The sequence below is a fragment of the Scardinius erythrophthalmus genome (genome assembly GCF_964197995.2).
Source record: "Scardinius erythrophthalmus genome assembly, chromosome: 2".
In the NCBI taxonomy this organism is placed as follows: Eukaryota; Metazoa; Chordata; class Actinopteri; order Cypriniformes; family Leuciscidae; genus Scardinius; species Scardinius erythrophthalmus.
In genome coordinates this window covers 68,680,221-68,706,411 of record NC_138222.1, presented here as the reverse complement: position 1 = coordinate 68,706,411, position 26,191 = coordinate 68,680,221, and the positions used below count along the sequence as shown (strand labels likewise).

At 35.8% G+C, this 26,191-nt stretch overlaps 3 protein-coding genes across 14 annotated transcripts in view; all 3 read left to right on the top strand.

Moving 5' to 3' along the window:
• slc12a6 (solute carrier family 12 member 6) overlaps positions 1 to 6,493 on the top strand; it is a 65,643-nt gene extending 59,150 nt beyond the window's left edge. The window contains exons 23-25 of the mRNA XM_081359416.1: positions 1,141 to 1,367; positions 2,874 to 3,007; positions 5,153 to 6,493. Coding sequence (XP_081215542.1) covers positions 1,141 to 1,367; positions 2,874 to 3,007; positions 5,153 to 5,244 — 453 coding nt within the window. The 3' untranslated portion in view covers positions 5,245 to 6,493. The remainder of the gene's footprint in view (positions 1 to 1,140; positions 1,368 to 2,873; positions 3,008 to 5,152) is intronic.
• A 978-nt stretch (positions 6,494 to 7,471) lies between these two features.
• Positions 7,472 to 16,428, top strand: tox4b (TOX high mobility group box family member 4 b). 12 transcript variants are annotated; one of them, XR_014029305.1, is made up of 10 exons: positions 7,472 to 7,604; positions 9,477 to 9,587; positions 9,801 to 10,040; positions 10,388 to 10,648; positions 11,132 to 11,431; positions 11,985 to 12,065; positions 13,714 to 14,319; positions 14,581 to 14,729; positions 15,244 to 15,701; positions 15,739 to 16,428. XR_014029305.1 is itself a non-coding variant. In XM_081354895.1 (9 exons), the coding sequence occupies exons 1-9, from the start codon at positions 7,599 to 7,601 to the stop codon at positions 15,299 to 15,301; spliced, it is 1,770 nt and encodes a 589-aa protein (XP_081211021.1). In that variant the 5' UTR covers positions 7,472 to 7,598; the 3' UTR covers positions 15,302 to 16,428. The 12 variants fall into 12 exon arrangements, 8 of the variants coding, with proteins under 8 accessions (XP_081211021.1, XP_081211020.1, XP_081211026.1 ...); XR_014029306.1 differs by having other exon boundaries at positions 7,482 to 7,604; positions 9,477 to 9,545; XR_014029307.1 differs by lacking the exon at positions 7,472 to 7,604 and adding an exon at positions 8,085 to 8,674.
• A 1,143-nt stretch (positions 16,429 to 17,571) lies between these two features.
• The window catches only part of supt16h (SPT16 homolog, facilitates chromatin remodeling subunit), a 52,001-nt gene continuing 43,381 nt past the window's right edge, over positions 17,572 to 26,191 (top strand). The window contains exons 1-4 of the mRNA XM_081359825.1: positions 17,572 to 17,953; positions 18,825 to 18,917; positions 19,011 to 19,181; positions 19,448 to 19,600. Coding sequence (XP_081215951.1) covers positions 17,888 to 17,953; positions 18,825 to 18,917; positions 19,011 to 19,181; positions 19,448 to 19,600 — 483 coding nt within the window. The 5' untranslated portion in view covers positions 17,572 to 17,887. The remainder of the gene's footprint in view (positions 17,954 to 18,824; positions 18,918 to 19,010; positions 19,182 to 19,447; positions 19,601 to 26,191) is intronic.

Below are 26,191 nucleotides of genomic sequence, written 5' to 3'. Positions count from 1 at the left end.
AAAGACAGCAGTAGACGGAACCCTAGAAAGACAGCAATAGACACGGAACCCTAGAAAGACAGCAGTAGACAGAACCCTAGAAAGACAGCAGTAGACACAGAACCCTAGAAAGACAGCAGTAGACGGAACCCTAGAAAGACAGCAGTAGACGGAACCCTAGAAAGACAGCAGTAGACAGAACCCTAGAAAGACAGCACTTGACAGAACTCTAGAAAGACAGCAGTAGACGGAACCCTAGAAAGACAGCAGTAGACGGAACCCTAAAAAGACAGCAGTAGACGGAACCCTAGAAAGACAGCAGTAGACGGAACCCTAGAAAGACAGCAGTAGACTCAGAACCCTAGAAAGACAGCAGTAGACACAGAACCCTAGAAAGACAGCAGTAGACAGAACCCTAGAAAGACAGCAGTAGACACGGAACCCTAGAAAGACAGCAGCAGACACAGAACCCTAGAAAGACAGCAGTAGACACAGAACCCTAGAAAGACAGCAGTAGACACAGAACCCTAGAAAGACAGCAGTAGACACAGAACCCTAGAAAGACAGCAGTAGACAGAACCCTAGAAAGACAGCAGTAGACACGGAACCCTAGAAAGACAGCAGCAGACAGAACCCTAGAAAGACAGCAGTAGACAGAACCCTAGAAAGACAGCAGTAGACGGAACCCTAGAAAGACAGCAATAGACACGGAACCCTAGAAAGACAGCAGCAGACAGAACCCTAGAAAGACAGCAGTAGACAGAACCCTAGAAAGACAGCAGTAGACACGGAACCCCAGAAAGACAGCAGTAGACGGAACCCTAGAAAGACAGCAGTAGACTCAGAACCCTAGAAACACAGCAGTAGACAGAACCCTAGAAAGACAGCAGTAGACAGAACCCTAGAAAGACAGCAGTAGACGGAACCCTAGAAAGACAGCAATAGACACGGAACCCTAGAAAGACAGCAGTAGACAGAACCCTAGAAAGACAGCAGTAGACACGGAACCCTAGAAAGACAGCAGTAGTTTTTTCACAGTTGTGTATCAGTATATTGGACTGGTGCAGCTCTTAAAGTGACAGCAGCCTAATACTCCTGTAACATTGATAGAGTGTATGAAGTGTGAGTGTGTTCTGAAGCGTGTGTGTGTGTGTGTGTCAGGCACAGCTGGTGAAGGACAGGAACTCAATGCTGCGTCTGACGAGCATCGGCTCTGACGAGGACGACGACACCGACGGGCCGGAGAAGAGCGCGGACCACCGGCGGGTCCACATGACCTGGACCAAAGACCGCGCCCTGCAGCTGCTCAGCAACACACACACACACACACACACGGCCTCGTGCTGCAGCACACCGGAGGGCTTCAGGGACATGCTGAACATACGCCCGTGAGACGCTCTCACACACACACACACACACACACACACACACACACACACACACACACTCGCTCAGGGTCTCACACTGATACAGTGGTGCTGGAAAAGTTTCTGTTTTTTATGGTGCAAATAATACTATGATTAAATACGCTGAAAAATACCAAAATATATAGATATATTTTTATATTGCACCTCTTTAAATTACTGTTAAAATGCTTTATGCTGTAATTTTAATGTTTCTTGTTAAAGTATTTTATTTATTAATTAAAATATTTATTTTAATTTTATTACTTTTATATCAAATATTAAAATGATAAATATATTATATTTAATAAAAAAGTATTTTTCATTTATTTAAATATTTATTTGAATTTTATCACTATTATATCAGCATATTTATAATGATTACAATAATTATTACAATTACAATTATAAATAATTACAAATAATAGTACGTTTTAAGTGTATAATGTTTTAATAATTACTGTTAAAAAATTTTATGCTGTTATTTTAATGTTTATTGTTAAAATATTTATATTATTAAAATTACAAATATTACATTATATTATAATTATTATTTATAAGTATATTTTAATATTATTTATGTTCATAAAATGTTTATGATACAATTATATTATTTGCAATTGCAGTAATAAATATTGTACTTATTATAATTATAATATATTATTTACATTTACATTTATTCATTTAGATTAGCGGATGCTTTTATCCAAAGCGACTTGCAAACAATTAATCTTAAATATAATAGTAAACATGTGTGTGTGTATATGTATAGTAAAGAATTCAATATATTTTTATATATTTATTACATTTAAATATTTATGATTCTAATATTTAACTTTATATTTGCATATTTCTAATAATAATAATATTTTTTATTATTAAAATGGCAAATATGTTATAATTATATATATATTATAATGTAATATATTATAATATATGAATAAATATAATAATTTTCAATATATTTTTATAGATTTAATAAATTAAAATATTTAATATTTCACTTTAAAATAGCATATTTATACTAATAATTATTGTTATTAAAATTGAAATGTTGTATATATATATATATATTTAAATATGTATTTGATAAATTATTATAATTTATTAATAAATATTATAATTATAATAATAATATTTGCATTTATGCCTTTGGCACACTTTTATCCAAAGTAACTCACAAATGATATTTCTTAAATATAATAGTAAAATAGAAAAAAGAAAAATAGTAACAGTAAAGTATTACAATTATAAATGTATTATATTTAATAAAAAATATTTGTATTTATTTCAATATTTTTGTTTAATTGGATTGCTATTGTATCAAATATTATTTTTATTAATTTAGATTTTTATTATTTTAATTGTATTCCTACTATATCAGCATATTTATAATAATTACTATAATTACTAAATAATATTGTTTTATTATATCATGTTATAATAGTATAATATTTGAATATTTAAGTGTAATATGAATATTTCTGGCAGAGATCAGTCTAATGTTCGGCGGATGCACACGGCTGTGAAACTCAACGAGGTGATCGTCAACAAGTCCCATGATGCTCGGCTGGTGCTGCTCAACATGCCCGGGCCGCCCAGGAACACGGACGGGGACGAGAACTGTATCCTTCTGCCCTTTATGATAACTGTATATACATATATAATATCTGTGGTCAGTCGTGGGTTGTGTGTGGCATACAATGTTTAAAAATGGCATTAAAAAGCATTAAATGTAATTTGAATATTCCTGCAGAAACCCTGAATGACCGAAACATTGAGAAAATCTCCTTTAAAGTTGTTCATTTATGTTGGCGATTGTGCTGCATTCACTCACACAAACACATGTTTTATATATTTACGGTAGGCAGTTTACTAAATATCTTCATGGATCATGATCTTTACTTAATATCCTCATGATTTTTGGCATAAAAGAAAAATCGATACAATGTATTGTGACTTGTTGAATGATTCAATGACTCACTCACTCACTCATTAACAGTGACTTGTTGAATGATTCAATGACTCACTCACTCACTCATTAACAGTGACTTGTTGAATGATTCAATGACTCACTCACTCACTCATTAACAGTGACTTGTTGAATGATTCAATGACTCACTCACTCACTCATTAACAGTGATTTGTTGAATGATTCAATGACTCACTCACTCATTAACAGTGAATTGTTGAATGATTCAATGACTCACTCACTCACTCATTAACAGTGACTTGTTGAATGATTCAATGACTCACTCACTCACTCATTAACAGTGACTTGTTGAATGATTCAATGACTCACTCACTCACTCATTAACAGTGACTTGTTGAATGATTCAATGACTCACTCACTCACTCATTAACAGTGACTTGTTGAATGATTCAATGACTCACTCACTCATTAACAGTGAATTGTTGAATGATTCAATGACTCACTCACTCACTCATTAACAGTGACTTGTTGAATGATTCAATGACTCACTCACTCACTCATTAACAGTGACTTGTTGAATGATTCAATGACTCACTCACTCACTCATTAACAGTGACTTGTTGAATGATTCAATGACTGACTCACTCACTCACTCACTCACTCACTCACTCACTCACTCATTAACAGTGAATTGTTGAATGATTCAATGACTCACTCACTCACTCATTAACAGTGACTTGTTGAATGATTCAATGACTCACTCACTCACTCATTAACAGTGACTTGTTGAATGATTCAATGACTCACTCATTAACAGTGACTTGTTGAATGATTCAATGACTCACTCACTCATTAACAGTGACTTGTTGAATGATTCAATGACTCACTCACTCACTCATTAACAGTGACTTGTTGAATGATTCAATGACTCACTCACTCACTCATTAACAGTGACTTGTTGAATGATTCAATGACTCACTCACTCACTCATTAACAGTGACTTGTTGAATAATTCAATGACTCCCTCACTCATTAACAGTGACTTGTTGAATGATTCAATGACTGACTCACTCACTCACTCATTAACAGTGACTTGTTGAATGATTCAATGACTCACTCACTCACTCATTAACAGTGAATTGTTGAATGATTCAATGACTCACTCACTCACTCATTAACAGTGACTTGTTGAACGATTCAATGACTCACTCACTCACTCACTCATTAACAGTGACTTGTTGAATGATTCAATGACTCACTCACTCACTCATTTACAGTGACTTGTTGAATGATTCAATGACTCACTCACTCACTCATTAACAGTGACTTGTTGAATGATTCAATGACTCACTCATTAACAGTGACTTGTTGAATGATTCAATGACTCACTCACTCATTAACAGTGACTTGTTGAATGATTCAATGACTCACTCACTCACTCATTAACAGTGACTTGTTGAATGATTCAATGACTCACTCACTCACTCATTAACAGTGACTTGTTGAATGATTCAATGACTGACTCACTCACTCACTCACTCATTAACAGTGACTTGTTGAATGATTCAATGACTCCCTCACTCATTAACAGTGACTTGTTGAATGATTCAATGACTCACTCATTATCAGTGACTTGTTGAATGATTCAATGACTCACTCATTATCAGTGACTTGTTGAATGATTCAATGACTCACTCACTCACTCATTAACAGTGACTTGTTGAATGATTCAATGACTCACTCATTAACAGTGACTTGTTGAATGATTCAATGACTCCCTCACTCACTGTGTCCTGTTGTTCACTTCTCCTGATGCTCCTTGACTCCGCTCCCTCAGACATGGAGTTCCTGGAAGTGTTGACCGAGGGACTGGAGCGCGTCCTGCTGGTGCGCGGAGGAGGAAGTGAGGTCATCACCATCTACTCCTGAGAGCCAATCACACGGCGGCGAGAGGGATGCGTACGTCTTAGTCTGCTCGATCACTGACGAGAATCTGCCATCTCTCGCCTGCGCCGTCATATTAATAATAATAATAATATTCATGATCATTCGACTTTAGTTTCTGCGCCGCCACAACCGTATGACGACATGCAGCAATATCTGTGCACACATATGATGTCATCGAACCAGGTGCATGTGACGGACCAATCGCGCGACTGACTCAGGGCCGAAGCGTTTGATACTGGACCTAGTGTGTGTGTGTGTGTGTGTGTGTGTGTGTGTGTGTGTGAGAGAGCAGGAGTTCAACAGGGATCAGCCTCAGTGATGTGCGATCTGATGAAACACAAGGAGAGCTGGTTTTCATGCGGCAGACGCATCATAGCGCTGATGCGGACGACACTAGCGATGACTGACTGAATTATGACGTGTGAGTCTCAATGACTCGCTCTGCTGTTTGAAGACCGCCGCTTTGTGCTTCTTCACGCAGAGGATAGAGCGCTTGGAGAGTAATGTGGGCAGAATGGGGCTTGGCTGATCCACACTGGAAGACTGGCTGTGGAACGCCACACCTGACATCATCATAAATACACATTTCCACATCAGAAACTTCTGATCTATATTCCTCATGACCACGACTTCATGTGTAGAGGGAACGACACCGATTCCTCATGGCCACGAGTTCAGTGTAGGAATAAATAAATGTAGAAATACATAAATGCATAAATAAATAAATGAAAAAAAATGTGAAAAAAAATAAAATTTTACGTAAATACGGAAATAAAAGCATAAATAAGGAATTTTTTTTTACATTACTTCATTTATTTATTTATTTATTTACATTTATTTTTTTATGTTTTTATTTGACATTTCTTTGTTTATTTATGTATTTGTTGTTATGTCAGGTTTGGCGTCCCATAACGGTCATGTGACCCTGCTCGGCTCGCGTTCGTCCCGCCTCGCTGTCGTAGAAACTGGAGATCATCGTAGCAATACTCGCGGATCCGGGTGTTCAGCACCGTCGCTCCGGCTGCACATCCCTGCAGTGATCGCTCCCTGTCCCGCTTTATTTGTGGAGGGTTATGCGTTTTATTGTTTAACTTTTTATCATGAGTTGCTCATATGTTTGTGTGCAGGGATTGTGAATCTCTTTGTCATTTTTCATCATCTCAAGTGTTATCTGCTATTTTTCTCACGTTAAATAATAATAAAACGAGTTATACGTCTCTTTTAAAAGAGCAAACTCTGTGTGTTTCTTGTTTCTGACTCGTTTATTCATGTGGACAAATGAGGCGTATTAGCAACAGCATTATATTATATAGCAACTATAATTAGCATTATATTGTCATAATAATGTTTCTGATGAATATGGAATAAATGATTCAAAACAGAACTATATTAATCTTACAAATATGGTTCCCTCTACCGTGTTGTTAGTGAAATATCTGACAAAATATATAATAATTTGAGAATAAATATCCCTCATTCTTTATTAACGGGGTCAGTGTTATGGAGACCAAATGTACAAATAAATAAGATTTTTTTTTAAATGGCTAGTAACAATTAAATAATTGGTCAGCACTTTGCTCAAATGTAATTTTTTTAGAAGGCAGAATTTTTATTTAACCCTGCATTTTTTTTCCAATGTTTTTACTACATTTTAGTCCGATAATACTTTTTTATTTAATATTTTGTATTTTCAGGGGTTGTTTATGGTACTAAATTACCATTACCACTACCACTATAGTAATAATTTAATATTTATGCAGTAGTTGTACCATTTTACATTTATTGTTATGCAAAATGGACTCAATATTTACTTTACATTTACCTCAGCAAAGCCATTTAATGACCATGTGACTAGAAAAAAAATATACATTTTAATATTTATAAACTATAATAAAATTAGTATTTTACTAAATACGTGTACTATATTGCATATTTATTATATTTTTTTGCTTATAACATTTAAATATTACAACGTTATTATAATAAAGGTAAATATTTCTGTCATTAAGCTCAGTGTTTCACTGATGTTTCTGACAGGACTTTGCTTGTATGATGGGTAAATACTCACAAAGAAAGATATCTTAAATTTACACCGAACTGTAAAGTATATTTGTTGAAAACATCGCATATCAAGAAAAGTCTTTACGGAAGGAAAACCCCAACGGTTTCTGTAATGGGCGGGGCCTCTACGTCACTTCCGCTCATCGCTAACCCGGAAAGTCGGGTGCCATGATGGGCGATTTGTTTGTGTTTTTTCCGTGAGAATCGCTTTGATCGGACACACACACAAACACACTCACAAACAGAGAGAAAAGCGTGTCGATTTCAGGGCGAGTATGGAGGTAAGAAGACAAAGCTGTCAGTAGAAAGTGCTGAGTGTGTGTATAAGTTAGAGCCCGAAGCATCAGTAAAAACTCATTCAGTCCCATCAGCACTCCTCTTCAAATATCCACAATTATTCGATTAAATATACACTCACAAACACCTTAATGTATGGTAAGAATAAGCCCGGAGCCATTGAAGTATTAATTATATAGTCATGATATGGAACACGTAATGTTTTACTCTTTAATAGGCCGTGGGACATACCATTATCGCGCGCCAGTGGGGATTTTATTATTTATTAAACGACACATTTAATTACTAATAATGGTGTTTACAGTCTTCTCGCTTTAGTTGTGTGCATTTACGATATATTGTAATCCCGGTGTGTTTATAAAAGAGTGTCATTTGCAGCACGCATCGCTTTATATTATGTGTTATATCAGACCTCGTCCCCCTCGACTGTCAGATCCGTGATTCCGGCTCGATTGCGGTTCCTAGAGCTCGTGCACGAGCAGCGCTGAGATCAGCTGGAAAAGCGCGAGTCGATCGGATGTTTTTAAACGCATATATTTATTATCGCGTTTCAAAGCCTTCATAACAACAGTTGATCCTCTTAATTAACGAAGAGTGTTGTTGTGTGCGTTAATGTATAACGGGTTTGTCACGTGCTGTGCTGTCATTCACCTCACGTCAGTGCGGACTCGAGTCGGAATCATCAAACGCGACTGATTCAGTGTGTCTGTTGCTCGTGTTATGAGTGTAAAATGTGTTGTAAAGGGTTGTAACTGTTGTTTTTGCATGTGATCGGAACCGCAGTGCGCGACTGCAGGCCTGAAATCGAGCGGAATGATCGAACGCGCGTGCCCGATTCAGTCCTCGTGACGTCACGGAGTTCCTTCAGTGCGTTTTGACAGGTTCTCGCGTCGGTTAGTTTTACGCTCCTCGAGTTTCGTAGGTCTTGGTGTCGCCGATTCACCGCGATATGGACCTGAATTTTTACGCGGATCTCTCAGACGGAAGCGGGAATCCCGGTGACCCGGAGTTCCTGGATCCGCAGGCGTTTAACGGATTCGATGCCGTGCAGAAGGTGACCGGAGCGCACGCTCATGGAAAACCGGGAAATGTCAGGGAATTTAGTCTGATTTCTTCTGGGAAATTTATATTTAAGTTCTATATTTTTCTATGTCAGAGTTGCGTGACGTTATTATTTCAGTGAATTAATTTTAATATTAAATTTCTCTTTTTGAGTTCAGTGTTTTTAATTTATCTGTATATAATTTTTTTTCTTTGTTTAGTTTTTTGAAGAACATCCATGAAGCTCATTTATATTTTAAATGTACTTATTTTTTTGTATATTATTTTTAATGTTAAATTGCTTTTCGTGAGTTTTTAAAAAAAAACTTTCTAAAAATTATTTCTGTGAAACATTTTTTTGAAGAACATTCGAGCAACATTTTTATATTATTATGTTTTGTATATTTGTAGATTATTTGTAATATTAAATTGCTCTTTATGAATGCAATTTCTATACATTTTCTGTAAATTATTTTCATGAAACAAGATTTTTTTGAAGAACTTTCACTCAGCTTCCATATATTTTAATTTTCGATGTTTGATTTTCCTTTATTTTTGTATATTAAATATTAAATTTCTCCTCTCGTTCTGAAAATGTGTAAAGTGATTGATTATAGTAGTTTTATAATTATAAATATACCTAATAATACTTTGCCAGAGAAACATGGTGTTCTTTGATTGTAAAGTCCCCTGGGTCTGTATTAAGACATCGTTATGTTTTAATCAATTTGCATCAGCATTCACATTATTAAAGTTTGTAATTATAAATTTATATTAGATACACTCCTCATGTTGTGTGTTTGTGTTTTCCTCAGTTCCCAGGAGGCAATGACAACTTCCTGTCCATCAGCGACGAGGGGCATCACTTCCTGTCCTCCTCAGAGGTACGACTCTCCACGTTCCCCGCGCAAATCCAGCACGCAGAGGTGCCTCACACACACACTCTCTCACACACACTCTCTCTCACACACACACACACACACACATGAATCATGTCATGATTTCAGCCTTTGGTTTTGTTGAAATGTTTAACAGTAAATCTAACAGTTTAACAGTTTGAGTTGATCATCATCGTCTGTGTGTGTGTGTGTGTGTGTGTGTGTGTGTGTGTGTGTGTGTGTGTGTGTGTGTGCATGCAGACGTTTCACACTCCCAGTCTGGGTGACGAGGAGTTTGAGATCCCGCCGATCTCGCTGGACCCGGACTCACTCACACACACGCTCACACACACAGACTCGGCTCTCGGCGTGTCTGATGTCGTGGCTCACTTCGGGGAGGGCTCCGGTGTTCCCGGGAACGCTGTGGTGGGAGGAAACGACCCGTCGTTCGCATCGACCTTCGTGAGCGCGCCGGCGCCGCTGGAGCACCTGAGCCTGATGGTGCGCTCACACACGCTCACACACACTACACTGAGCTGAACATGTGCTTAAAGGGATAGTGCACCTGAAAATGACACTTAGCCCATGATTTACTCTCCCTCAAGCATCCTAGGTGATGATTTTGAGAAATTACGGCTCCTCTGTAATATAACTTAAAAAACAGTCACAAAATATGAAAACTAGAGATTGTAAGCTTTCAAATTATATATAGTTTGTCAATATTACTTTAGGTTTTTACTTATATATTATTGTTTTAAATATATAATGGCAAACGTCCCATGCATTACTATATTTTCCTAATATGAATTTTCCAGGAGAATTAATGTTTTATGTTTTTCCCGCTGCAGGATCTCGGCCATCCGATTGGTTCTCAGTTCAGTAGCTCTTCTCCAATGACCATCGACGTCCCTCTGAGTGACATGAACCACGGCCTGTTGGGCCACAACCAGCTGACCACCATCGACCAATCAGAGCTCAGCGCGCAGCTCGGCCTGAGTCTAGGGGGCGGAGCCATCCTGCCCCGCCCACAGTCACCTGACCAGCCGCTGTCCCCCACCGACTCGCCGTCCGACTCGCTGCACGACGACGACATGGACGATTTCAGACGGGTGGGTTTTGCGTTTGCCACCATCTTTTTTTGTTTATTTATTAATGAGGATTCTGTCAGTTTCCATTTTTAATTATCGGCATTGGTAGTTTTTCTATGTGGCCGATCGGTCTGAGTTCAGACTTTTATTCTGACATTTAAAGTTTCAATTTGTTCATGTTATAGATTTTTTTTTTCAAGCTTAAATTATTTTGTTCATTTTTAATTATCGGCTTGGGACTTTTATTTTGACATTTAAAGTGAAATAGTTTATTTTGCAGATTTTTTTTTTATTTAATTAAAAATCAACATCAGCCATCAATAAAATCAATATGGGCCGACCACTATTTTGAATATTCTTTTTGGGAGTACAAAACGTTCTTGACTATTCTTACATTGCGAAGATTTTTATCCTTGCGAATGTTTGTTGAATGTGTCAGAACTGATCTCTGTTTCCCGTTCCCGCTCGTCTCTCCCCGTGTGTCGTGTCTCTCCGGCTCAGAAGAGCGTTCTGGTGGATTCTCCGTTGTCTCTGTCCGTGTCTCCGGGCGTTATCGCTCTCTCTCCGTCTCTGCCGGACCATCCCGTCCCAGCATCCTCTGCTCCCGTACGCAAAGGAGTCGGCGGGAAGAAGGGCCGGAAGAAGAAAGACCCGAACGAGCCACAGAAACCCGTGTCGGCGTACGCGCTGTTCTTCCGGGACACACAGGCCGCCATTAAAGGCCAGAATCCCAACGCCACGTTCGGAGAGGTTTCCAAGATCGTCGCCTCCATGTGGGATAGTTTGGGAGAAGAGCAGAAACAGGTACAAACATGCATTTGTTTACAGGAATATCTCAACAAGATGGACTAATGAGTGTTAAGGGGTTAAGAACATTCGGTGTTTAGAACTAATGGTTGACTGATATATCAGCCGATATCTGTTATTTTTAGTTATCGGCATTAGTAGTTTTTCAATGTGGCTGATGTCTAAGATGGGACTTTTATTTTGACATTTAAAGTTTAAATAGTTTATTTTACAGATTTTTTTTTTTTTTAATCAAGTTAAAATCATTTTCATTTTTAATTAACGGCATTGGTAGTTTTTCAATGTGGCTGATGTCTAAGATGGGACTTATTTTGACATTTAAACTTTAAATTGTTCATTCTACAGATTGATTTTCTAATCAAGTTCAAATTATTTTTATTTTTTATTATCGGCATTGGCAGTTTTTCAATGTGGCTGATGTGTCTGAGATGGGACTTTTATTTTGACTTTTTTTTTTTTTTTTTTTTTTTTTACAAGATGGACTAATGAGTGCATTTGAGTGTTCACACACACACACACGGATCAAAATCCTAATGTTTTCCCTTCCCAGGTGTACAAGAGGAAGACGGAAGCGGCGAGGAAGGAGTATCTGAAGGCGCTGGCCGCTTATAAAGCCAATCAGCTGTCGCAGGTACAGGACAGGGATTTAAAGGCCTTGTTTATGATCGCCCGTCTCGGCTGATCAGATATGGAGAACGACTCGCCGTTTACTCCTGTACTCAAACCTGGACGTTTAATACCAGGGATGAATCATGTGACTTCAGTTGTTTCATTCCATTTCTGTAATTGCAAATGAATGCATTTTGAGACAGACGAGGAAAAAATAAAGATGAATCTGGAGTAGAGCTGCACGATTAATCGTTAAAAGATCGCAATCTCGATTGAAACGCACGTGATCTCGTTCCGAACTGACAACGATTCTCCTGTGTCTATTAAAACTCTTCATAGTCATGCCAGAACATTCGGACCTGATCCAGAGAGAGCCGTTGTCATCAATAGATATGACAAAATAACAAATAACGATTGTATCATTACATGGTTACACCAGTAGGTGGCGACAAGTGACTGTTAAAAATGTGTCATTCACTCAAGAGATCCGTTCAAAAACGCTGATGCTGCGTCTCCATTCGCCTGCTTATTCTACGCCCTAACAGTACGAACTCTTTTTGTGAAGATAAAGTAGATTCTTCTGAGTGTGTAGCAGAAGAGTAGACGAGCTTTGGGACGTACTATCACATCACACAGTTGCGTCTTTAACGGTTGCTCTCTGTCGCTTAGTTACGCTCACCTGTCAATCATGTTGTAGATAAATCCTCCACATTTCATTTCCTGCTGTATTGGAGAGAACTGACCGTTCGCAAAGACCCACCCCCTTTAGTTACTGTTGCTATGACAACGAGCTGACGGACAGGACAGTGCAGGTTACGCACTTTTGATATGAAACAATGGTAATTCAAATTTGGTAGTTTTTTAAAGAAGTGTAAACAATAAATAGCGTTTTGTGTGTCTTTAATGCGTCTCAGAGATCGCTGCTCGTGAACCGATCATCTCTTCCTTCTAGTTTATTTATAGCATCAAATAAACATGAATGATCATCAGAAGGAATGTTGTTTTAACTGTGGAAAGACGTCAGGACACGCCGTTTTTGACTCCTGACCGCTCTGGCGGATTCGGCGGATGGCGGATTATGATTGGTCAGATCGCCTGTCAATCAAACTCCCTGAGGGTGAATTGCAGTAGTGCGTTGATCAGCAGTCGCGGGTCTTTCATGCGGAGACTCTCCTTAAATTCATGCAAAGCGCAGTGGGTTGTGGGTAATATTCACTGTATAGTGAGCACGGATCCACACTTTGAAAGTTCTCCAGAAATAGTAGACCATCCGGCAGACTCTTTATGCTTTGGGACACACTTATTTTAATCTCACACACTGTTTATGATGAATAGTGTGGACGTTGAGACGCAGGGCGAATCATCCAGGAATGAAACAAGTGAAGTCTTTGAGCGAGTCACTGAATCATTCACTCAACCCGATTTCCTTTAAATATTCATTCTAATCACCGGTAGTTAACCGCAGCAGTTTACATGTTATTTTGTTTAGTTGTCTGAGAGAATCACTATTGAAACGCACACAGAAACCGTAATTCCTCAGTGTAACTGGAGTCGTGGAATCGCTGTAATCTGCGTTCGCTGCTTCGCATTCTAGAAAACCATGTGACTTGACTAGTTGTTAAATGCCATCAGTTAGTAAAATGACATCTGTGTTTTGTTTCCCGCCGCAGCCGACTATAGAAGTGTTAGACGCACCCCCGTCTCCTCCACCCGTAGCTCCGCCTCCTGACCCCACGCCTGCCGCCCCCCCGCCGCGCTCCTCCCGCATCCCCGTCCACGCGCCCGACAACAACACCATCACCAACATCTGCACGTCCAACATCATCTTAGACCTGCCGCAGGTGACGACGCGCTCGCGCACGGGTGCGCACAAGACCCCGCCCTCGGCCCCGCCCACTCAGAAGACCCCGGCCCCGCCCACCGTCAGCAAGATCATCATCTCCAGGCAGCAGCTTCAGTCGCCCCGCCAGCCGCCGCCCCTCCAGCAGATGCAGAACACGCCTCCTCCCCCGCGGCTGCAGCAGATGGTGCACTCCCAGGCTCCGCCCCCTCTGCTAGCTAAACCGCGCGGAGCCGCCGCCCTCGCGGGACAGGTGGTTGCCACGGCGCCGCCGCCGCCTCTGCAGATCAAGATCGTCCCGCAGAGCGACGCCAGCGCTCCGATAATCGTGACGCCTCTCGCATCATCGGCCGCCGCCGCGCTGGAGGTGCCGCCCCCCGCCGCCATCGTCACCACCCTGTCGCCGACGGCAACGGAGGACGCGGCGGAGGAAGCGGTGAGTCCGAACTTTCTATTCTGAACGGAAGTTTTATTTGTTTTATTTATTTTTCAGTTGCTTTGTTGGCGAAGTGAGTCGATGCAAACTGACAATGAAATAAATCATTTAAAAATAAAACGCTTTCTAAAAATGCACTAAATCATAAACATTTTTTTTTTTTTACATTTTTTATTTTATTTTACTTTTACATTTTTATGGTTTAATTGAGTTTAGAAAGTGTTTTATTGTTATGTGTTTTTTGTTCTGCTAATTGTTTAGATGGAGGTGGAGCTCAGTGTTTCTCCGGCTCCTGCAGACGCTCCCGGTGTGTGTGTGTGTGTCCGCGCCGGCTGCAACAACCCGCCTATTGAGAGCAAAGACTGGGACCGAGAGTATTGCAGCAACGAGTGTGTGGCCACCCACTGCAGGTACACACACACACACACACTCTCTCACTCACACACTGTCAAACACACTCTCACACACACACACACTCTCATACACACACAGCTCTTCTCAAACTTTTAAAAACATTAAGTCTGAGCAATATATATAAAATATTTAAAATTGTTTAGTGCAAATTCAAAATGAAATTCATCATAAATATTGGGATTATTTAATGCACGTTTATCATTCAGTCAGTCGCTTCATTTCAAACAAAAGGCAGAAAACCGTCCTCATGAATTCAGTATTAACTCTATTAATTCACATTCCTGATCTGATCAATTCATCATTTATGATATTCCTAAAGAAAACGTTTCTCTTAATAATCAAAATATAGTAACTTGCAACTGATGTCGTCAATCGCATTTGTTATTGATTCCGCTTCATATAAAGACTCTTTCAGCATCCAATCAGGTGATCAGGATCAGAGCCAGGAAACGCATCACATTATGGAAGTGATGGTGTAGTGATGATGATGATGTCATCTCTCTCCTGCAGGGACGTGTTCATGGCCTGGTGTGCGATCAGAGGACAGAACTCCACCACCGTCACATAGATGGACAGACGGGCGACTGTCCTCAGATCAGTGCAGACCCACAGACTCAATCATGGCTTTCTCAAACTAACTACTTTAGGTGGAAAAATATGAGTATTTAAAATGATTTAATTAAGGTAAGTGTGTATCTGAAGGTGTTTGTGAAACTCCGGCCAGAAACGGTTCATATGTGCGTACTGGATGTTCTGAATCACGAAAGACTGTATTAAAACCACGAGTTGAATTTCCCGCTCGACTGTATGTTAAACGAGACTTTGATCTTCCGGCTCTTCCAAACATTGACCACAGCGGCTACTGTCTATGCCCAGAATTCCGTGGTTGCTATGGTTACCAGCTACTGTCTATGCCCAGAATTCCGTGGTTGCTATGGTTACCAGCTACTGTCTATGCCCAGAATTCCGTGGTTGCTATGGTTACCAGCTACTGTCTATGCCCAGTTGCTATGGATACCAGCTACGGTTTATGCCCAGAATTCCGTGGTTGCTATGGTTACCAGCTACTGTCTATGCCCAGAATTCCGTGGTTGCTATGGTTACCAGCTACTGTCTATGCCCAGTTGCTATGGATACCAGCTACGGTTTATGCCCAGAATTCCGTGGTTGCTATGGTTACCAGCTACTGTCTATGCCCAGAATTCCGTGGTTGTTATGGTTACCAGCTACAGTAGAGATTCCGCACAATGACAAACGTTCTAGAAACCAGTTTTGAGATTTCATATTTATTGTGATTTTGTTATATTGTACATTTACGTTGATGCATTTGGCAGACGCTTTTATCCATTGCATTTGATTAGTTACATTCCCTGGGAATCCATCCCGTGACCTGGAAAAAAATGGGAAAAGGTTGGTTTACTATAGTACTTTTTTGCTTTATTATCTTTTTACATCATCAGGAGTAAAACTTACTGTGATGCTGTGGGACAGAAAACAGTGGATTGTATATTAGGGAAATGCACAGGAAAAGACATCATACTTTTAACTGCGCATGAAAATATTTCGATTATTTGATTTATTCACTACTTTACTTTTTGGACTGTTGTATCATCATCATCATCATCATCTCAGTTCTGTTGAGGAGTTTATGAGATCAATCAAATGGAAAAATGAAATAAAAGACATGAAATAAGACTGACGTGTTTGTTTTGCTTCTCTATCTATAATCGGTGTGATTCTTCTGTTGAAACCTACACAGAAATGCTTTTAAATTACTAATTATAATAGTTAAACAGGAAGATGTCACAATAATTATCAGAATCTTTGATTTCATAAACCATTTTATCCAGCAATGGTTTAACACGTAATTATTAAAATTGTTAAACTAGATTTTTTTGGTGTAAATTCTGTCCTTAAAGCTGAAAATCAGTATCATATATAACTGGTTGTTGTTAAATTTTTCATATTTTGTAATATATGTTGGGTAAAAACCACAGACCTTTTCTGGTTATTGACATATACCATACCATATATATATATATATATATATATATATATATACTATATATAAAATAATCTATAATTAGTATGATTTATATATTTTCCCTCAGTTCCTATTGATTCTATTGAAGAATGTAGTTCTTGAAACTTGTGTAATTGCAAAATTAATTGAGGTTAATTTGCCTATATTCATACTATATATGTATTATATTATGATCGGTTAATATACGTATATATGACAAAAAGTTCTTTAAAAAAAAACATCTTATTAATCTGAAAATGCGGTGTATGCAACTTGGTCTGAAGTGCGCGAGGAAAAACCACGTGCTCTGATGGAATTCGCGCGCTTTTGAATGACACTAGATGGCGGGAAAAAAAGGCCGTGCGCGCTGACTGCTAGAACGCGTTGATGTGCGGAGGAAGCCGGAGCAAAGCATGTGACCTCAACGGCGGGATTTCATTGGTCGCCAACCTGATGACGTGTCCGTCAGGGCGGGAGTTTCTGTGAGGGAGAAAAACAAAAGCCATAATAAGTACCCTGGTGTCTTTTTATATATCGAATATATAGTTTATAAATGAACACAGGTGTACGACTTGTTCAGTTTTTAATCCATTTTAAACATATCATTCGCGTATTTTTAGTTCAAATAATAATAACAAACAAATCACCTATAAATACACAAAATGGCAGCTCAAATAAATAAATAAATAAATATATACATAGCACAAAGAAATTAATACAACATATTCAAATAAATACAAATAGATAATTAAAAATAAATACCATGTTTTAAATATATATATATATTTAATAAATATTGAATAGATGCATACCGAGCAGAAAGAGGGAGGAGCTAAAGATAACACACACATGCGTGTTTTAACATGATATATTCACATCATCATCACCATCATCAGCACAGACCGAACGAGCACTGAAAATAATACATTTTAAAGAAGAATAGCCGTCTTTTTAATAGATACTTTTGAAATTAGTGAAAAATTATTTTTTCATATTTCCGTTCGTTTTGCGTTAGTTGTTGTTCTATCGTCCGATAGAGAGTAGAAATAGTGAAAATCACACGAGAGAGAGTGTGTATAAGTGTGTGTTAGTTCTCTCAGTGTGTGAGTGTGTGTGTGTTGATGTGATATTATGGCGGTGAATCTGGATAAAGACGCGTTTTATCGCCGCATCAAGAGACTCTACGGCAACTGGAAGGTATAGAGAACTCCACACCTGTCATAAACACCACTAACTCCAGAATATTCGATCATATTTATTCATGTGTGATGTGTTTAAACGCATATGTGATGCTGAAAATCCTCACACACATACACACACACACACATACACGTTCTCAGGCCTCATTTCCATATAACTGTTAAACAAACACACTCAATCGACTCCGTTTGCGTCGGACAGTCTGTAAGTGTGGTTTATTGTTTTATTTTCTTTGCGAAATCGCTGGAGTTTGTGGTTATTTCACAGAGTTTATGTGTGATTAGCACAGCGGCTAATGTGTTAGCCTGCTAGCATACAATGTTTTCACTCCATTTCCGCTCGGCTTTTATTCACGTTTGTGAAGTAAATCTAAAACCAGTCAGACTTTGTGTTTCAGCAAATGTTTATCACATAAAAAGTTTAATTTGAATGGCAAACATTTGTCTGATGTAGCATGTAGCTGTGGGCTAGCTTGTATTGAGACATGCTGCAGGTGGGAAAGAGATGATTATTATTAGTTATTTTTTGTTTACATCAAACAATAAAAAGCTAAATCATGTAAGCAATCTAAAAATTGTTTCTTTACTTCTAGCTCTCTTACATTGTTTGGGAAATGTTTATCCTAATACTTCTGAATATAGAAGTTTTGCAGAAAGTTCTTTTGTAATTATTTATTGTATAGAAAATTTGGGAACACTATTTTACAGTGTCATTGTTACACATCTTGGACCAAAAGTTGTAAATATAACCGTATATAGTACTAAAAACTTGCTTTAGAAAAGTTTTGAATGGCGAGGGCTGATATGTTGGGTTTCTCATAACTCTTTATGATATAATTCTGCATCATAACCCTGCTTCTCCATCACAGAAAGGTGAAGATGAGTTCGGGAAGGTGGACGCCATCGTCGTGTCTGTTGGAGTCGATGAGGAGATCGTCTACGCCAAATCTACAGCACTTCAGGTGCCATGAAATACCGTAATTAAATCATCATTACATGATTGCAGCTCAATAATCATAATCAATAATCATCATGTTGTTGTTTCTCTCTGGCAGACGTGGCTGTTTGGCTACGAGCTCACCGACACTATAATGGTGTTTTGTGAGACCAAGATCATTTTTCTGGCCAGTAAGAAGAAAGTGGAGTTCCTGAAGCAGGTCGCCGTAACCAAGGGCAACGAGAACGCAAACGGGATTCCTCCAATCACGCTGCTCGTCCGGGAAAAGGTATCGCACGCGATTGGATGAAAAACTGACGTTGCGACATTTCATTTTTTTAGCGATGTATATAAAAATATGACTCTCATAGCAATATTTGGAAAGAATAATTTGAGTTATGTATTTTAATATACATAATAATATATAACATAATTTTTTTATATATAATAAAATACGTGAAAAGTTACTTTCTAAAGTTACTTACTAAAGTTTATCTGATGGACACACATCGATCTGAAACGCGTATAACGTGTTTAAATCTGATTGTGTGACAGAGCGAGAGCAACAAGGTGAACTTTGAGAAGATGATCGAAGCCATTCGTGGAAGTAAAGAGGGCAAGACGGTCGGCGTGTTCATCAAGGACAAATTCCCCGGAGAATACATGAAGAACTGGAGCGACATGATCACGGCCGAGGGCTTGGAGAAGGTCAGATCCGGTTACGCCTCCTGCATCTTCAACACTGTGTTTTTAAATCGCACATTGAAAACAATATTTTAAATTAGTGTTATTATAATATTATTAACATGATTATTTTTATATTTTCAGTTTTAGTTCAAGTTTTAGTCATTTTGTTCTTTTGTAACCATTACATGCCGTACTAAACATTGAGATTGAGATCGTCATGCCGTTGTTGCGATTGCGATGAAATAAATTAGGGACGCTCGATATATCGGTCACCATATCGGTATCGGCTGATATATGATCATTTTTATGACATCGTTATCGGCCAGATATATATCGGTTATTGGCTTTCAAATATAAAGAATTATCGGTTATTGGGTTTCAAATAAAAATAATTTATCAGTTATCGGCTTTCAAATATAAACAATTATCAGATATCGGCTTTCAAATAAAAGGAATTATCAGTTATCGGCTTTCAAATGTAAAGAATTATCAGTTATCGGCTTTCAAATGTAAAGAATTATCAGTTATCGGCTTTCAAATAAAAGGAATTATCAGTTATCGGCTTTCAAATAAAATAATTATCAGTTATCGGCTTTCAAATGTAAAGAATTAACAGTTATCGGCTTTCAAAATAAAGAATTATCGGTTATTGGGTTTCAAATAAAAGGAATTATCAGTTATCGGCTTTCAAATGTAAAGAATTATCAGTTATCGGCTTTCAAATGTAAAGAATTATCAGTTATCGGCTTTCAAATGTAAAGAATTATCAGTTATCGGCTTTCAAATGTAAAGAATTATCAGTTATCGGCTTTCAAATGTAAAGAATTATCAGTTATCGGCTTTCAAATATAAACAATTATCAGATATCGGCTTTCAAATAAAAGGAATTATCAGTTATCGGCTTTCAAATGTAAAGAATTATCAGTTATCGGCTTTCAAATAAAAGGAATTATCAGTTATCGGCTTTCAAATAAAATAATTATCAGTTATCGGCTTTCAAATGTAAAGAATTATCAGTTATCGGCTTTCAAATGTAAAGAATTATCAGTTATCGGCTTTCAAATGTAAAGAATTATCAGTTATCGGCTTTCAAATGTAAAGAATTATCAGTTATCGGCTTTCAAATAAAAATAATTATCAGTTATCGGCTTTCAAATGTAAAGAATTATCAGTTATCGGCTTTCAAATAAAAACAATTATCAGTTATCGGCTTTCAAATAAAAGGAATTATCAGTTATCGGCTTTCAAATATAAAGAATTATCAGTTATCGGCTTTCAAATATAAAGAATTATCAGTTATCGGCTTTCAAATAAAAGGAATTGTCAGTTAACGGCTTTCAAATAAAATAATTATCAGTTATCGGCTTTCAAATAAAAACAATTATCAGTTATCGGCTTTCAAATAAAAACAATTATCAGTTATCGGCTTTCAAATAAAAACAATTATCAGTTAACGGCTTTCAAATATAAAGAATTATCAGTTATCGGCTTTCAAATGTAAAGAATTATCAGTTAACGGCTTTCAAATAAAAATAATTTATCAGTTATCGGCTTTCAAATAAAAACAATTATCAGTTATCGGCTTTCAAATAAAAAGAATTATCAGTTATCGGCTTTCAAATAAAAAGAATTATCAGTTATCGGCTTTCAAATATAAAGAATTATCAGTTATCGGCTTTCAAATAAAAGGAATTGTCAGTTAACGGCTTTCAAATAAAATAATTATCAGTTATCGGCTTTCAAATATAAAGAATTATCAGTTATCGGCTTTCAAATATAAAGAATTATCAGTTATCGGCTTTCAAATAAAAATAATTTGTCAGTTATCGGCTTTTCAAATAAAAAGAATTATCAGTTATCGGCTTTCAAATAAAAAGAATTATCAGTTATCGGCTTTCAAATATAAAGAATTATCAGTTATCGGCTTTCAAATAAAAGGAATTGTCAGTTAACGGCTTTCAAATAAAATAATTATCAGTTATCGGCTTTCAAATATAAAGAATTATCAGTTATCGGCTTTCAAATATAAAGAATTATCAGTTATCGGCTTTCAAATAAAAATAATTTGTCAGTTATCGGCTTTTCAAATAAAAAGAATTATCAGTTATCGGCTTTCAAATAAAATAATTATCAGTTATCGGCTTTCAAATATAAAGAATTATCAGTTATCGGCTTTCAAATATAAAGAATTATCAGTTATCGGCTTTCAAATAAAAATAATTTGTCAGTTATCGGCTTTTCAAATAAAAAGAATTATCAGTTATCGGCTTTCAAATGTAAAGAATTATCAGTTATCGGCTTTCAAATATAAAGAATTATCAGATATCGGCTTTCAAATATAAAGAATTATCAGATATCGGCTTTCAAATATAAAGAATTATCAGATATCGGCTTTCAAATAAAAATAATTTGTCAGTTATCGGCTTTCAAATAAAAATAATTTGTCAGTTATCGGCTTTTCAAATAAAAAGAATTATCAGTTATCGGCTTTCAAATGTAAAGAATTATCAGTTATCGGCTTTCAAATAAAAGGAATTATCAGTTATCGGCTTTCAAATGTAAACAATTATCAGTTATCGGCTTTCAAATAAAAGGAATTATCAGTTATCGGCTTTCAAATATAAAGAATTATCAGTTATCGGCTTTCAAATGTAAAGAATTATCAGTTATCGGCTTTCAAATGTAAAGAATTATCAGTTATCGGCTTTCAAATATAAAGAATTATCAGTTATCGGCTTTCAAATAAAAATAATTTGTCAGTTATCGGCTTTTCAAATAAAAAGAATTATCAGTTATCGGCTTTCAAATAAAATAATTATCAGTTATCGGCTTTCAAATATAAAGAATTATCAGTTATCGGCTTTCAAATATAAAGAATTATCAGTTATCGGCTTTCAAATAAAAATAATTTGTCAGTTATCGGCTTTTCAAATAAAAAGAATTATCAGTTATCGGCTTTCAAATGTAAAGAATTATCAGTTATCGGCTTTCAAATATAAAGAATTATCAGATATCGGCTTTCAAATATAAAGAATTATCAGATATCGGCTTTCAAATATAAAGAATTATCAGATATCGGCTTTCAAATAAAAATAATTTGTCAGTTATCGGCTTTCAAATAAAAATAATTTGTCAGTTATCGGCTTTTCAAATAAAAAGAATTATCAGTTATCGGCTTTCAAATGTAAAGAATTATCAGTTATCGGCTTTCAAATAAAAGGAATTATCAGTTATCGGCTTTCAAATGTAAACAATTATCAGTTATCGGCTTTCAAATAAAAGGAATTATCAGTTATCGGCTTTCAAATATAAAGAATTATCAGTTATCGGCTTTCAAATGTAAAGAATTATCAGTTATCGGCTTTCAAATGTAAAGAATTATCAGTTATCGGCTTTCAAATGTAAAGAATTATCAGTTATCGGCTTTCAAATAAAAATAATTATCAGTTATCGGCTTTCAAATGTAAAGAATTATCAGTTATCGGCTTTCAAATAAAAACAATTATCAGTTATCGGCTTTCAAATAAAAGGAATTATCAGTTATCGGCTTTCAAATATAAAGAATTATCAGTTATCGGCTTTCAAATAAAAGGAATTATCAGTTATCGGCTTTCAAATAAAAGGAATTGTCAGTTAACGGCTTTCAAATAAAAGGAATTGTCAGTTAACGGCTTTCAAATAAAATAATTATCAGTTATCGGCTTTCAAATAAAAACAATTATCAGTTATCGGCTTTCAAATAAAAACAATTATCAGTTATCGGCTTTCAAATAAAAACAATTATCAGTTAACGGCTTTCAAATATAAAGAATTATCAGTTATCGGCTTTCAAATGTAAAGAATTATCAGTTAACGGCTTTCAAATAAAAATAATTTATCAGTTATCGGCTTTCAAATAAAAAGAATTATCAGTTATCGGCTTTCAAATAAAAAGAATTATCAGTTATCGGCTTTCAAATAAAAAGAATTATCAGTTATCGGCTTTCAAATATAAAGAATTATCAGTTATCGGCTTTCAAATAAAAGGAATTGTCAGTTAACGGCTTTCAAATAAAATAATTATCAGTTATCGGCTTTCAAATATAAAGAATTATCAGTTATCGGCTTTCAAATAAAAATAATTTGTCAGTTATCGGCTTTCAAATAAAAATAATTTGTCAGTTATCGGCTTTTCAAATAAAAAGAATTATCAGTTATCGGCTTTCAAATGTAAAGAATTATCAGTTATCGGCTTTCAAATATAAAGAATTATCAGATATCGGCTTTCAAATATAAAGAATTATCAGATATCGGCTTTCAAATATAAAGAATTATCAGTTATCGGCTTTCAAATAAAAATAATTTGTCAGTTATCGGCTTTCAAATAAAAATAATTTGTCAGTTATCGGCTTTTCAAATAAAAAGAATTATCAGTTATCGGCTTTCAAATGTAAAGAATTATCAGTTATCGGCTTTCAAATGTAAAGAATTATCAGATATCGGCTTTCAAATATAAAGAATTATCAGATATCGGCTTTCAAATATAAAGAATTATCAGATATCGGCTTTCAAATATAAAGAATTATCAGTTATCGGCTTTCAAATGTAAAGAATTATCAGTTATCGGCTTTCAAATAAAAATAATTATCAGTTATCGGCTTTCAAATGTAAAGAATTATCAGTTATCGGCTTTCAAATAAAAAGAATTATCAGTTATCGGCTTTCAAATAAAAGGAATTATCAGTTATCGGCTTTCAAATATAAAGAATTATCAGTTATCGGCTTTCAAATATAAAGAATTATCAGTTATCGGCTTTCAAATAAAAGGAATTGTCAGTTAACGGCTTTCAAATAAAAGGAATTGTCAGTTAACGGCTTTCAAATAAAATAATTATCAGTTATCGGCTTTCAAATAAAAACAATTATCAGTTATCGGCTTTCAAATAAAAACAATTATCAGTTATCGGCTTTCAAATAAAAACAATTATCAGTTAACGGCTTTCAAATATAAAGAATTATCAGTTATCGGCTTTCAAATGTAAAGAATTATCAGTTAACGGCTTTCAAATAAAAATTATTTATCAGTTATCGGCTTTCAAATAAAAACAATTATCAGTTATCGGCTTTCAAATAAAAACAATTATCAGTTATCGGCTTTCAAATAAAAAGAATTATCAGTTATCGGCTTTCAAATATAAAGAATTATCAGTTATCGGCTTTCAAATAAAAGGAATTGTCAGTTAACGGCTTTCAAATAAAATAATTATCAGTTATCGGCTTTCAAATATAAAGAATTATCAGTTATCGGCTTTCAAATAAAAACAATTATCAGTTAACGGCTTTCAAATATAAAGAATTATCAGTTAACGGCTTTCAAATATAAAGAATTATCAGTTATCGGCTTTCAAATAAAAATAATTTGTCAGTTATCGGCTTTTCAAATATAAAGAATTATCAGTTAACGGCTTTCAAATGTAAAGAATTATCAGTTATCGGCTTTCAAATATAAAGAATTATCAGATATCGGCTTTCAAATATAAAGAATTATCAGATATCGGCTTTCAAATATAAAGAATTATCAGATATCGGCTTTCAAATATAAAGAATTATCAGTTATCGGCTTTCAAATAAAAATAATTTGTCAGTTATCGGCTTTCAAATAAAAATAATTTGTCAGTTATCGGCTTTTCAAATAAAAAGAATTATCAGTTATCGGCTTTCAAATGTAAAGAATTATCAGTTATCGGCTTTCAAATATAAAGAATTATCAGATATCGGCTTTCAAATATAAAGAATTATCAGATATCGGCTTTCAAATATAAAGAATTATCAGATATCGGCTTTCAAATATAAAGAATTATCAGTTATCAGCTTTCAAATAAAAACAATTATCAGTTATCGGCTTTCAAATAAAAACAATTATCAGTTATCGGCTTTCAAATAAAAACAATTATCAGTTAACGGCTTTCAAATATAAAGAATTATCAGTTAACGGCTTTCAAATATAAAGAATTATCAGTTATCGGCTTTCAAATAAAAATAATTTGTCAGTTATCGGCTTTTCAAATATAAAGAATTATCAGTTAACGGCTTTCAAATGTAAAGAATTATCAGTTATCGGCTTTCAAATATAAAGAATTATCAGATATCGGCTTTCAAATATAAAGAATTATCAGATATCGGCTTTCAAATATAAAGAATTATCAGTTATCAGCTTTCAAATAAAAAGAATTATCAGTTATCGGCTTTCAAATAAAAACAATTATCAGTTATCGGCTTTCAAATAAAAACAATTATCAGTTAACGGCTTTCAAATATAAAGAATTATCAGTTAACGGCTTTCAAATATAAAGAATTATCAGTTATCGGCTTTCAAATGTAAAGAATTATCAGTTAACCTGTTAAGCTGCAACCCCACTTTTGAAAAATCCCAAGAAATGACATACCCAAACTGAAACAGATACAGTTCATGAACCCTTTGTACTAAAAGCACAAGTATGATCTCATTTGAAAGCTGACACCTGGCAGTTTATTGTAATGTAGAATTAATTATTGTCATAATGACAAAAATTGTTATAAATAGCTTCAAAGTTTTGTAAAGTTATTAGAAATTATTTTTTATGAAACATCCTC